Source organism: Tyto alba, unplaced genomic scaffold (genome assembly GCF_018691265.1).
Source record: "Tyto alba isolate M040663 unplaced genomic scaffold, T.alba_DEE_v4.0 Super-Scaffold_7, whole genome shotgun sequence".
In the NCBI taxonomy this organism is placed as follows: domain Eukaryota; kingdom Metazoa; phylum Chordata; class Aves; order Strigiformes; family Tytonidae; genus Tyto; species Tyto alba.
In genome coordinates, this window is record NW_024881328.1 from 26,439,459 (window position 1) to 26,453,604 (window position 14,146).

The window sequence follows — 14,146 nt, forward strand, 5'->3', positions numbered from 1 at the left end:
GCATATTCCTCTCATATGACAGTAATCCAACCCCCAAAATATACTTACTTATTGGATCTCTAATGACAAGCTCTTTTGTTGTCTCTGTGAATGGACCCATGCCTATTATATTCTCAGCTGCAATTCGGAAGAAGTAGGCTTTCCCTTCAGTGAGTCCCTGAACAGTAGCATTCTGTCTTGTAACTGTGCAGCTTACTGGAGTCCAAGCTCTATGGTCAGATTCACGTTTTTCAATGATATAGTTGGTAATAGGAGAACCACCATCATCCTCTGGAGTAAACCATGTCAATTTGCACGAGTCACTGGTTAGGTTCTCAGTAAGGAATGGCATTCCAACTGGGCCTGGCACATCTGAAAGCAAAGAAGAAATAGAGTATTTAAGTGTACATGCTGAATGTTGTGAAATTTTTACTTGTTCACAAGAACTGAAGTTTTTATTTACCTAGCACATCAACAATAATATTCTTCTTCCGCTCACCACCGGCATTTTTAGCAAGAAGAGTGTATATACCCTGATGACTCCTTTTGCAATTCTTGATGACTAAAGAAGAACTAATAGATGTTTCTTCAATTTTGGCTTCTTCTGGTATAGCTCGGTCATCCCTGCTCCAGGTCACTGTTGGAGCTGGTTTTCCTGAGACATATGCAATGATCCGAATTACTCCTCCAGCATGAACAACAATCCTGTCCCTGACGCTTGCATCCAAATTAATATCAGGAGCCACTGTGGGAGGTGAACAAAAAAAAATATTTTTTTTTTTCCTCACTTTGACTTAGAGGTACTAAAAATGTGAACGTAAATGATAAATACCAATTCTGTCCTTCATTTCAATAATGTCTGTAACTTCTCCAGGCTCTCCAATGCCAGCAGCATTCACTGCTCTAACTCTAAATTTATAAAAACATCCTTCTTTTAATCCTGCCACAACGAACTTGGTTCCTCTAATTTCTTTATCTTTTACCTGGAAAAAAAATATTATAACATCAGCTAACATCAAGGTATCATCAATTTCTTTGAGATGTTTGAAACAAATCTTACATCAGATGTTTCAGATTTACAAGCACAAGACAGTCTTAAGCATATATGGATCTAGCTCACATAGAATTCTTCAGAATCTATGTAAAGACATACAGGACATGGACATACAAGCAATTCTGAAGATTCACCTTTTTGATAATTCTATCAGCAAGGATATTAGAGTAATTATAATGGTCTGTGGTCTCAGAATAATTAAATGTATTATTGGACAATTAAACTCATACAAGTGAGAGTGGCAAAAAACCCAAATTCTTTGTTCTTTTTAACCCCCAATATGAAGCCTGTTTATCTGGAAACAGTGCAGTAAATTTAGGTATTATTCAAAATGCACACAAAAATGTTTATGGAGATACAAAAAAATAGCCAATAGTTAAATTTTCAGAAATGTATTACTGAAAAAATAATTCAGTAATGCATTATCGAAAAAAGTAGGAAATTGTAGGGACATGGAGTTGCAAATGTTTTGGCACAGTTTGATACCAGTGGGACTTACTTTTTGCCAGTCATAACTTGGTCTTGCCTTCTGTTCATCACAAATTACCTACATATTCTCTCACATTTTTAAACAGAAATTTAAAAATTCTAAGTTTAATTAACTGCAAAGTTAACTTGATGTGGAGGGACAATTACTGACTTTTACATTTGGTCTTATATTTTAAACACATGAAGATAATTGTGGTGCAAAAATATGAACTTTTAGAAATTAACTTGCATATTGAATATTTGCAAAAAATACATTTTCTGCAGCAATTTCTATTGATAGACACACAGAGGGAAGAAACACAGATTCTATAATAGTTTTCCACCTACCCGATCCCATTCTTCCTTTCCTTCCTCTTTATACTCAACAATGTAGCCAGTGACCCTAGAACCACCATCCTTTAGTGGTGGAGACCATTCCAAATCTACAGAAGACTTTGTCCAATCAGTAACTTTTGGAATAGGAGGGCCAGGTGGGGCTGAAAAACACCATCATATCATTACAGCATAACAATATATTCTACATCCTTACTTGAATATTTTCAAATTCAAAAATGGGAATCTGAAATATTTACCAATAGGATCTCTAGCGATTGCTGGATCAGATGGCATGCTTGGTGGACCAACACCAGCTGCATTGATAGCTGAAACACGGAACTGATATTCAGAGCCTTCAATAAGACCTGTGACTTTGTATGAAACCCCCAGTGTCATAGGTTTGATAGGATCACGGTTAACCCTGGTCCATCTCTTCCCAGTAGTCTCTTTGCGCTCCAACCAGTAACCAGTAATAGGAGAGCCACCATCATGTTCTGGTTCTTCCCAATTTACAGTCATTGAGTCACGTGTTATACTGCTAACTGTTGGCTTGTCACAAGGTCCAGGAACAGCTAGGAAAGAAATCACACATAGCTTGTGAAAAAAGCTGCTAAAGGAAGATGGAAATAGCTAGAGTGAAAAACAGAGCTGTGCACTGAGACAGTCACAGCTGCATTGAGTAGTTACCTATCTGCATGAGACTCCTTCCCTCATTCACCTTCCCACCCCTATTCAGGTACATATACTTCTGTGACATATGAAACATCTTTCCTTCAAATAACAATTGTCAAAAATGAGTTTTTTTCATCTTCCTGCATTGGTACCTCATTTCAGTGCCCAGCCTAACTTTGGGTGTATTAAGAATGATTTTCTCTTGACAGCCTAACATTCCTTCTACAACAGAGCTACTGTCTAATTTCTCTTTCAAAAGTGAACGCAGGAAATAAACTCTTCCTGATTGATGAGGTCTACGTCTCAAATACAACAGAATGACTTGAATCTTCTCAGATAAACTCTTATTCAAATATTTTATTCTTAAAAACTTGATTACATTTTAATATATAACAAGGAGGGAGAGAAGTATTTTTTTAAGTACTATATGTGCTTTTAAGAACTAACTATTAATGCTAAAATTCTTCAAGCCATTCTAGAAAATTTACGTCTATAAAGAAAGAAAAGTAATGGTGATATCTAACAGATGCTGTACACATACCAGTATATGATAGCAACTGACATAATTTGGAAGCATATTCTCACTTACTGAAAAGGTTTCGTGCTGTTTCTGGTTCACTATCCAACGGTTCTCCAACACCAAATTTGTTTTGTGCCATAATGCGGAACACATATTCATGGCCTTCCATCAACTTGGGAATAGTGAATAAACATTCCTTAGGCTCATTAGTAACAGGTACCCACGTCCTCCTATTTGCTTCTTTTTTCTCTATAACATAGTTTGTAATCTTAGAACCACCATCATCTAATGGAGGAAGCCATGATATTGTCATTTTATCAGCCAAAATGGATTCAAATTTAATAGGTCCCACTGGAGGTCCTGGACGACCTAAAAGACACATTTATATAAAGAAGAATTAATTCAAATTCCATTAAAATAAAGTATCACATGAATGCTATCAATTTATGCAATGCATAGGAGTTCTTGATATGTACCCAGAACATTTAGCCTCATCTCCTTTGAAGCAGTTCCCAGATTATTTACAGCTGTTATAGTATATAAGCCTGTATCATTTCGACGAGACTGTTGAATCAACAAAGTGCATGTATCTTCACCAATAATCTTGTTGACATGTTGATCATACAACACTGGTGTTTTGTCATCTGGTTTCTTTGGAGAAGCTTTTAGCCATGTTAATGTGGGGAAGGGTACACCCTTTATTTTGGCCACAATGTTAACATCTGTTCCTTCTTCAACCTCCATAAATTCTTTGAGTTCAATCGATGGTGGGCCTACAATGAAATGTTGAAAAAATCAACACGTAAAAATACTTAATATTTTTAAAATGGAATTTGTATTTACTGGTATCAGTTATTACTTACATGTCTGGTCTTTGACAACAAGTGGGCCAACAGTAGCTGAAGGCCTACTAGGACCTGCTATATTTACAGCTTTGACTCTGAATTCGTATTCTGCACCTTCTACAAGATCCTCAACAGTAAACTTTGTTTCCTCCACATCACGTCTGTTGCATTGCTTCCAAGTCTCTTTCACTTCTCCAGTACGATCCCAGCGGAGACATTCAACATTATAATGTGTAACAGGAGCTCCACCATCATTCTTTGGTGGTTTCCATGTCAAGCTCACCGTGTTCTTGGTTACAAGGCCAATCTTTAGTTTAATGGGTGGATCAGGAGGATCTTCACAAACAAAACAGAAATGTGAATAAATCCACTGTACAGTACCATCTGGTTTTAAAGAAATTGTTTGACTTTTATTACACTTACGTATTGGATCCCTGGCTGTGGTCCGCTGAATGGTTTCTGCAGGAGGGCCAACACCAAAACGGTTTTCTGCACGTACCCGGAAGAAATACTCTTGGCCAGATATGAGATCGGGTACAACAAAGGAAGTGCTTCCACAATTTGCATTGACTTTAGTCCAGGCCTTCCCATCAATAGTTCTTTTCTCTATAACATAGCCTCTGATTCTATCTCCACCATCATCGTCTGGCATCTTCCATGAAAGTTTACAACTACCTCTTGTGATATCACTTACTTTTAGGTCTTTTGGTGGACCTGGGACATCTGTTAAGGTAAAAAGCGCAACAGAAACAATTTGACATAAGTATGTAGAAAAATAAGACTAAAATCTAGTATTTGAATACTTCAATATGTGTAAGCTGTACCAAGAACGTTGACTCTTATATGCACAGTTTTTTGTCCTGCTTTGTTCTTTGCTGTAATACTGTATCGTCCAGAATGACTTCTGTTGCACTCAGGGATCGTAATCACTGAACGTGTATCGGTTGCTTCCACCTGTGTATTATAGAAAGAGAGAGAAGTTACAGATTAACTTTAAATATTTATGTTTGAAAAATGTAATGATACTAACATTACAAAAATTGCTTGCTTTACCTGAGCTTCTTCAGGTACATTGTGACCTCCCTCCTATAAACAAATGGAAATAATGTAAATATAAAAGGGGATAAGCTAAAATGCCTAGAAACACATGTAGAAAAAAGCTTTTTCTTTTACTAACCTTTGCTATTGTCTTCGCCTTTCCTTCAAACTCCCAAAATGTTTTTGGAACAGGACGACCCTTGATAACAGCTGGGATTTTAATTGTTGTGCCAGCACGACAAGAGAGGAAATCCTGTGCTCCAATATCAAGGAAGATATCTGGTTCCTCTGTAAAATTATTTAAATATATAAATTTTAACAGCTATTGAAAGCAAACTTCTGTCATCACCGAGATAAAACCCCACATAAACATTCATAATGCATGCTTATGTGAGAAAGTTTGGGTGTGCAAAAAGGAAGCTGGGGAGTATAAGAATAGAAAAATTTGTCATAGTAATTTCCTCATAAAATACACATTTCCTTAGTATAACTGTAGGTGTTCATCAGTTTTTTAATGGATCCTGCTCTGGTATGGTCATCATGTCACTTTCAAAAATGTGTGTCAATCTCTTGTTACATTTTTGCATATTTATTTGCTCTGTCTTGACTTTGGCTTGCTTGGCATCCTGCTTGGACATTCACAACAGTAGGTGGAATTTAGATTTAAATACCTAAATTAATTCCTAGAACACTTACCTAGAATATCTTGGACCAGTATATCTGATGTTGCAGGACTGGGTTCTGACTCTCCAGCAGCATTTACAGCTTTTACCCTAAATCGGTATTTTCTGAGCTCTTTCAAGTTGGGAACAACACATTCACAAGTAGGAAAGAGTTTGTCTCCTTCATTCACTTTCTTCCAGTCAGTACTACCTTCATCTTGCATTTCGACAATATACCCTTTTATAGGACTGCCACCATCCTTTTGTGGAGGCTTCCATGCAAGAGCTACAGATGATTTGGTTTTGTCTTTGACCTCTGGGCAAGATGGTGGACCAGGCACAACTTGTAAAAAAAGAGCAAGTAAAAATTACCTGTGAGTTAGTGTCTGCCTATATTTTTCTGCATAGTTTCTAGAAGAATGCAAGTATTTTCATTTTCTTGTGTCATACTTAGTGTATAATGCTAGAACACGTATACTAAGTATATATATTACATATATTATTAAGGGATATTTAAGGTACAAGGCATAAAGATTGAACTCTTTAACAATAAAGAAAACCAATAATATAAAAATCTGATTATGAAGTTTATTTGGCAATGTTTACATTGATATGACAGTTAAAAGTTCATAAAAGAGGTTAAAAAATTAAATTAAAGCTAATTATTTTTAAAATGGTAAAAAGCAGAAAATCAGGAAACTACTTTGTGTCAATATATTCTTTCTGGCTTAATGAAAAGAAAGCATCGGAGTAATTGCACTAAAATCAATATAAATAATAGTATCAAACTTTGGTTCTTGTGTGATGTAGTCCTTAAAAATAGTCATACAAATTATGTACTCACATATGGGATCTGCTGCTAAGGCAAGATCTGATGGTTCACTGGGAGGGCCAATTCCAGCAAGATTTTCAGCCATAACTCTAAACTGGTATTCAACACCTTCAGCCAAACGAAGCACATTGTACTGTAGACCTTTTACTGATGGTTTTGTTACTGGAGCCCTGTTAACACGTGACCAGTAGACACCTCCTGCCTCTCTCTTCTCCAACCAATAACCAGTAATTGGGCTGCCACCATCATTCAAAGGAGGTTCCCAAGTCACCAGCATTGATGATCTGGTGCGATCTAGAATTTTTGGCTTTCCAGGAGGTCCAGGAAGGCCGTAGGGATCCTTAATAACAACTTTTTCTGAGAGGCATTCATCACTTATTCCATATTTGTTTACAGCCCGGACTCTAAATTGGTATTTTTCATTTGTTGCAAGATTCCATACCTGAAAAATGAGATTTTAATCACTACTTGGCTACTTTCAGAATAAACTAATTTGAAATTGTGCAGCAGTTTTTACTTAAAATTCTGTCTTGGAATCACACTGAGATATCTATGTTTAGGTACTAAACAGCGGTATGTAATCCCTTAGGGATATTCTTATTTCACATGCATAGGACCAAACATAAACAGAAATGTCATCATGTTTGTTTTTGCAGTTAGTAAAGGTATCAATAATGCTGGGAAATAGAAAGGAAGATGTCTTCTAAACTCAGCTGAGATTAAGTAGCAAAAGAGAACAATTGTCACATGAGGAAGACACACATGCATAGATAGGCAACCTTCATCCAGTAATTCTGGAGTCTAAATGGAGCACAAGCACAGGTATCTTTACAAATAGCAGTTTTCATTAGATATGTACTATTGTTACTTTTTATGCATACTAAAGTATGTAATAAAGATATTTTATAAATTACCCCAAATCTTCTCTCAACAGCACTTTTGGAAACTTCTTCCCACTCTGATTTCTTCCTACTAGCGTCACGTTTCTCAATAATATAATGGGTAATTTCACTACCACCATTATCAAGAGGTGCATCCCACGTTAAATAGCATGATTCTGCTTTAATATCAGAAACAGCAAGATTTCTTGGTGGAGATGGACGATCTGTATGAAAGCAACGGAGCATAGAATTACATTAAGAAAAAGGCAGAGTATTTTATTAGCTGTCATTTTATTCAAATATCGCATTCTTACCATACACTTCAACATGCACATTGCGAAATGCAGTGCCAAGACGATTGGAAGCTCTCACTGTGTAAGTGCCTTTATCATCCCTCACTGTTGCAGGTAGGATAAGTTCCGTTTTTGCCTCACTTCTAGATACTTCTTCTTTGGTTATCTTAAGTGCACTGGATGTTTGGTCAATTAAAACTTCATTCTTGTCCCATTCAATCTTTGGCATTGGCAGACCTGTTACATCAGCAGGAATATTAACTGGTTCTCCTGCCTTCACTTTGATAGTATCTCCTCTCACAGCCAAGCGTAATGTAACGGTTGGAGGTACTGAAAACAAGAAAAAACACGGCAGAATGGAGATGAAACAGAGAAACTGCCTCGCAGTGTTCTGGAGATATTTATATGGATTTTTTTAAAAGCAGATATACCTTCATCATCTTGTATAACTACATTAAGAGGCAAAGATGGTTCACTTTCTCCAATAGCATTGACAGCTTTGACACGGAATTCATACATATGAAGTTCATCAAGGTTTTCAACGAGAAGAGATGTTGTTGGACAGAGCCTTGCATTAACTCTTTCATAGTCTTTTGAATCATGTCTCCTCTTCTCAACAATATATCCTAAGACAGGACTGCCGCCATCACTACGTGGAGGCTTCCAATCAAGGGTTATGCTTGACTTTGTCCTCTCTGTGTACATGAACCTCTCAGGTGCTGTTGGAGGACCTGTTACCACAGATAAATCATAAAGAAAAAAGCATTAAAAAATAGAAAATTTTTATTCATATGATTACAATAGCTCTGTCTTTTTAAAGCCATAGCTTTGTATACAAAGTATCTGAGTATGGTTACAGATCGTATACATTTTCTCATGTATGTGGATAAAAAGGTGACTAACAGTGTCTCAGTAGACATCAGTATTTTGTTACATAAAGAATTATAGTAGTTTTATAGAACTGATTCAGAGTTCTGTCTGAAGTAATTAATCTAAGGCAGATTCCTTATCCAGGTAGTAGAAAAGTAAATATACTTTCGGTATAGAAAGCAATCCATGCAACAATACTGGATTATTAACCTATATTTAAAAATTGTTTTAAAAACTCCATAAAATTAGTCATCTTACCTAATGGATCAACTGCAAGTATGGGTCCTATTTCAACAGGTGGACCAGTACCAAACTTGTTCTTGGCACTAACACGGAATTTATATTCCTGCCCTTCAACTAGACCTGTAATATCACATTTAGATCTCTCTGTGTCTATAGCTAGTCTCCATGTGTGCATTTTGGCATCCTTTCTTTCAACAATGAAGCCTATGATATCACTTCCACCATCATCTTCAGGATCAGACCAGTTAAGCAAACACATCTTTCTGTTTGTGACCACTGGCTTTAGGTCAAGGACCGGCCCAGGAACATCTGAAAAACAAAATCAAACAAGTAGGATAAAACCCAAAGATTATCTCACCATAAGAAATGCTCAGTTGATTTCAGAAAATATTTGTTTTACCAAATACTTCTACTCTTGTTCCTGCAGATTTGGAACCACTGCTATTGGTAGCAGTAATTACATATCTTCCATGGTCTTTTCTCAATGCGTTCTTAATGGTTAACTCAGATTTTGTGCCAACATTTTCAATAACGGCTCGATCTTTGTCTAATTCACCCTCCTCCACAGTCCATGCAATGGTGGGAGTAGGACGTCCTGTCACAGTAGCAGGAATTTTAATAGTTTGCCCAGCCATGATCTGAATGCCTGCTTTGACAGAAACATCCAGCTCAACAGTGGGAGGCTCTGGAGAAGAGATAGAAACAGTTCATTAGCTCAAGGGAGAGATTCAAAACCACCTTTTAAGCAGCTGGACATTTCTTGAAAATAATACAATTGCAATACCTTTAGGTTCTGCAACAGTTGTGGGTTCAGTTTCACCAGGTGGTCCTTCACCAGCTGCATTAAGTGCAGTAACACGGAGTTTGTAGTCTGCACCTTCTCTGACTTCTTTAACAGTATACTGTCGAACCTTAATGGGTTTCTCTGTGCAACGTGACCACTCTTTTACTCCCACCAGTTGTTTGTATACATGGTAACCAGTGATATCTCCACCACCATTGTACGCAGGAGGTTCCCATTCTAACTCAATAGAAGTTGAGCTTGTATCGGCAATCCTTGGAATTGGTGGACCAGGTGGCACTATAAATAAACAGGTGTAAATCAAAGTTAAAGACTATGAATCCTATTCTGTCACCTGTCTGCTATTAGATGCTGCTAAGCTACTTACTTATTGGGTCCTGTGCAGTTTTTGGATCTGATGGTGGACTAAATTTACCAGGGCCAGCTGCATTTTCAGCACATACTCTAAAGATGTAGGTTAATCCTTCCAACAGTCCTTCAACTTTTATTTCCAGAGCATTCACAAGGTTCCTGTTGACCCGAGCCCAATGAGTGCTATTAATTTCACGTTTTTCAATCCAATATCCTATGATAGGGCTGCCATTATCTTTTGGTTCATTCCATTTAACCAACATACTGTTGCTGGTAACATCTTGTACATCAGGCTTATTAGGTGGATCTGGTGGAGCTGAAAAAAAGAATTGTAATTTTGTCATAATTGGCATGTTCTTCAGAGCTTACTCAAAGCTGAGAGACAACTAAGATATAAGAAATGACTGATTTTAAGTCATTCATAGTTCTTCTACTCTCTTTCTTAGAAACTTTAGTTCCTAACTGCAATCGGTAATCAAATTTGAAGTGGTTCTCTCTTCTGGTAAAAATATTAGTCTATTGAACACAGAGAATATCACTCTTCAGTTGTTAAGTGTAAAGTTTTATGACAGTGATTGTCATTCCTATTTCTTTACTATTAAAATTAGAATGTTTTCAGTATTTCCCTTTATTTCAATGGTTTAAAATGTGCAATAAATAATAATTACATTGCTCAAGTTTCTTCTGGGAAACATTCACATAGATAAAACTGAATGTTCTAAGAATCATGTGTAGCTTTACACTGGTTTTCTGAAAAGGTTGTATTTCAAAATTAAAACTTACAGAAAGGATCTTTTGCTGTCATTGGTTTTGATACACATGGTGGCCCTGATCCAACTCTATTTTCAGCAAATACACGGAAGAGATATTCTTTTCCTTCAATCAGTTTTGTTACATGGAATTTGCAATGCCTGAGTGTTGAACTGACAGTGACCCAGCCCATTTCAGCTTTTGTATTGTCTTTCTTTTCCAGTACATAGTTTAGGATTTCACTTCCACCATCATCAAGGGGAGGCTCCCATTTGCAAATGACAGAATTTTTCCTCACATCTTCAAATACAAAGTTGACAGGAGGCCCAGGTATATCTGTTAGCAAAGCAAGAAAATTGATGAGTAGTCATCTTGTGCACTTAACCAACATTCTGAACAACTAGGTGTTTTTGAGGACAGTCATTATATACCTAACACATTGACTTCACATGAGGCTTTTGCAACACCATGATCATTTTCCACTTTAATTGTAAATGTGCCATGGTCAGCTCTGATGGAGTCACGAATTGATAGTACTGACTCTCCTTCTTTGTGGTTGTCAATACTCATACGTTCTGGCAGTGAAAGCTGGAAAGGTTTCTCTTCTTCAACTTCACCCTTCTTCTTCCTTGTATAAGTTGTTACTCTCTTTTTGATTTCCTCTGGTCTGACAACTTCATCATTCCTCAGCCAAGTGATAGATGGATAAGGTGACCCTGAAATATGTGCCTCAAGTATGATCTCATCACCTCTTTTCACCTCAAGGCCAGACTGTAGGTTTGCAGCCAGGAAAACTTTTGGAGCCTCTGTAATAACACAGAATGATAAATGTAGAGTAGAATCTTCCAGTGTTTGACTATGTATGGCAATGACTACAATCAAATGAGCAATTCATACCAATAGGATCCACAGCTTTCACAAAAGGAGTAATCCGAGAAGGCTCACTGATGCCAGCAGCATTCTCAGCACGAACACGAAACTGATATTCCTTTCCTTCCTCAAGACCTTTCACTGGATAAGTTAATAGAGGTACAAGATAGTCATTGCACCTCTCCCACCTCTCCTTGCCCTTAGCGAGTTTTTCTATTATATAACCCATAATCTTGCTTCCACCATCAAACAAGGGTGGTTTCCATGTAAGCGTTACTGATTTTGATGTTGGATTATGGATCTCAAGGTCAACAGGAGGATCTGGAGGCTCTGTGGAAGAGTAGAAAAAGAGGTATCATATGAGAAAAGAAAGCATGAAGATTTTAGTTAAAATTCAACTTGCTACATTAATTAGTAGTAAAAAACCCTTACGTTTTGGGTCTTCTGCAATGATTGGGTTTCTTAGTTCAAGATATTCACCTCCTCCAATCTTATTGACAGCTTTAACACGGAAGTAATATTCACTGTTTGGTATAAGATCTTTGACTTGCCATGAAAGTTTATTTTCACCAGACATGACTGGGATATATGTTCTACGACCAGCTTCTCTACGTTCCAGAACATAATGTAGTATAGGAGTACCACCATCAAAGTCTGGAGGTTCCCAGGATACTTTGCAAGAGTTCTTAGTAACTTCACTTGCTTTAATGTCTTTACACTGTCCAGGTGGACCTGTTTCAAATAAGAATAATAAAATTAGTTAACTAAATAGATGGGAAACTATTCCTACAAATATGAAATTATATTTCATTGCTTTGCTTTGCAGAAAGCAGACCAAACCCACAAATGTTGGCTACACAGCATATATATGAATTTATGTTTCTGAAGGTTAAAAGTGTTCAGAACTTTTATAGCTATTTTTATATTTATATGAAAACTATTCATAATAATTGGGCTTTGAGCAGCCACTGACTAGTTAGGCCAATCTGGGGTAAAGTGTTGTTTGTTTTGGTCTGTTTTTTGTGGGTTTTGTTTTTTTTTTTTTGGTGGGATTTTGTAACATTAATGTCTTTATGATGGTCTACATGTGTCTGAGTTGAAGTAATTCCTCCACATGGCAGAAAAGGGATTCTTTTAGCCCTTTCTTCTGTCAGCTGCAGGCCTCAAGTGAGTATATTTTTCAGCATGGAAGAAGCCCAGTTACCTATGACTTTGACATTAACTGAGCCAGTTGTTGATGCCAGCTTGTTCTCCAATGTGACAGTATAAACACCAGCATCAGCATGAACACTGTCTATGACTTCAAGCAATGCAGAGGTGTAGTCACTCTTCATTGTTGTTCTGTCACCAGCTTTCAACTCTTTGCCATCTTTGTGCCATGTTATAGTTGGAGATGGAACAGCTCTGAAGGGTATAGGGATACGTAATTTCTGTCCTTTAACAACAACAATGTCACGAGTTTTTAGATCAATGGTTGGATTACCTGTAAAAGTAAGTATAATATTACTAGAAAGTTGCCAAATACCATTTTTTTTTCAGTTATGTAGATCTAAAAAAGAAGGAATCTATTCTTACAGTCTGGGTCCTTGGTAACAACTTTTTCTGAAATATCTGATGGCTCACTAGCTCCAACAGCATTGACAGCTCTGACTCTCAGCACATATTCCTTGTCTGGAACAACACCTTCTTCCACTTTACATTTTAGATCTTTTATTGGTCGAGAATTGATTCGCATCCATTTTTCTGTTCCTGCTTCGCACATCTCAACATTATACCCGATAATAGGGCTTCCACCATTCTTCTCAGGTGGTTTCCATGCAATGCAAATGTGTTTTCGACCTGCATCTGTGACATGTAAATCCTGAGGAGGTGAAGGAGGGCCTGCAGAAATGGAAAAGAATTGTGTAATTTTTCTCTCAGCATATCCATTCTACGCAGTATACTGCTTCCGTAATCCATACACTGTATATTATACTATTACTTACTTGTTGGATCTTCAATATGAATGAGGTCGGTTGGTTCACTGGGATGACCACAGCCAGCTTCATTTTCTGCACGAACCTGGAACTGTACATCTGTACCTTCAATGACATCAGTCACTCTGAAATTGCAATCTGGACCAGCTGTCTTGCCAGCTTTTACCCAACGAGTGGCTAGTTTTTCTTTCTTTTCAATAACATATCTGAAAAAATGGGGGAAAATATTATTAGGCACTTGAAATATGAAAAATTCAGAGTCCTTGCTCATTAAAATAGATAAAGAGAGATTAGAATAGTTTGGCCATGGAAAAGTAGAGAGAGTCACGGGTGACAGATTCAGTGATCTTTATTTCACACATCAGCCAGTTAGTCGTGATAGTCTTGGTAGGTCTTGGACATAATGGGGCTGACATGACTGACAGACCCAACTCTGAAAGCCAGTTCCTGAACTTTTGCTGTGTTCTCAGATTTTAGAGAGCTGCAGAGGTAAGAGGACTTCTGTGCTATATGCGTCTTTGCTAGTTTGGATCTCAATGGTTAGTACACTGAGAGTATTTGTAGATATTATCTGTGAGTGACTCAGCTATCAAAATTATACCTATGATAGGCTATGGGAAAGTAATGAAAATTAAGTAACTTATATTGTTTCAGGCAGATCTCTGTAGCTGTCAGTTTGTTTAAGATCTGCTTACTGTGATTGG

The 14,146-nt window shown here is 37.2% G+C and overlaps 1 protein-coding gene across 1 annotated transcript in view; it reads right to left on the minus strand.

Annotated features, from left to right (window-relative positions):
* The window catches only part of TTN (titin), a 240,837-nt gene that overhangs the window by 63,294 nt on the left and 163,397 nt on the right, over positions 1-14,146 (minus strand). Inside the window, exons 225-252 of the mRNA XM_042784452.1 lie at positions 13,452-13,648; positions 13,042-13,347; positions 12,671-12,949; positions 11,899-12,198; positions 11,494-11,796; positions 11,028-11,402; positions 10,630-10,932; positions 9,863-10,162; positions 9,478-9,774; positions 9,094-9,378; positions 8,709-9,002; positions 8,012-8,311; positions 7,602-7,910; positions 7,321-7,511; positions 6,419-6,848; positions 5,609-5,917; positions 5,052-5,200; positions 4,928-4,960; positions 4,699-4,828; positions 4,298-4,597; positions 3,893-4,210; positions 3,506-3,802; positions 3,099-3,398; positions 2,095-2,409; positions 1,850-1,998; positions 812-962; positions 443-724; positions 49-351 (exon numbers count right to left, since the gene is read on the minus strand). Of these exons, the coding sequence (XP_042640386.1) occupies positions 49-351; positions 443-724; positions 812-962; positions 1,850-1,998; positions 2,095-2,409; positions 3,099-3,398; positions 3,506-3,802; positions 3,893-4,210; positions 4,298-4,597; positions 4,699-4,828; positions 4,928-4,960; positions 5,052-5,200; positions 5,609-5,917; positions 6,419-6,848; positions 7,321-7,511; positions 7,602-7,910; positions 8,012-8,311; positions 8,709-9,002; positions 9,094-9,378; positions 9,478-9,774; positions 9,863-10,162; positions 10,630-10,932; positions 11,028-11,402; positions 11,494-11,796; positions 11,899-12,198; positions 12,671-12,949; positions 13,042-13,347; positions 13,452-13,648 (7,505 nt within the window). The remainder of the gene's footprint in view (positions 1-48; positions 352-442; positions 725-811; positions 963-1,849; positions 1,999-2,094; positions 2,410-3,098; positions 3,399-3,505; positions 3,803-3,892; positions 4,211-4,297; positions 4,598-4,698; positions 4,829-4,927; positions 4,961-5,051; positions 5,201-5,608; positions 5,918-6,418; positions 6,849-7,320; positions 7,512-7,601; positions 7,911-8,011; positions 8,312-8,708; positions 9,003-9,093; positions 9,379-9,477; positions 9,775-9,862; positions 10,163-10,629; positions 10,933-11,027; positions 11,403-11,493; positions 11,797-11,898; positions 12,199-12,670; positions 12,950-13,041; positions 13,348-13,451; positions 13,649-14,146) is intronic.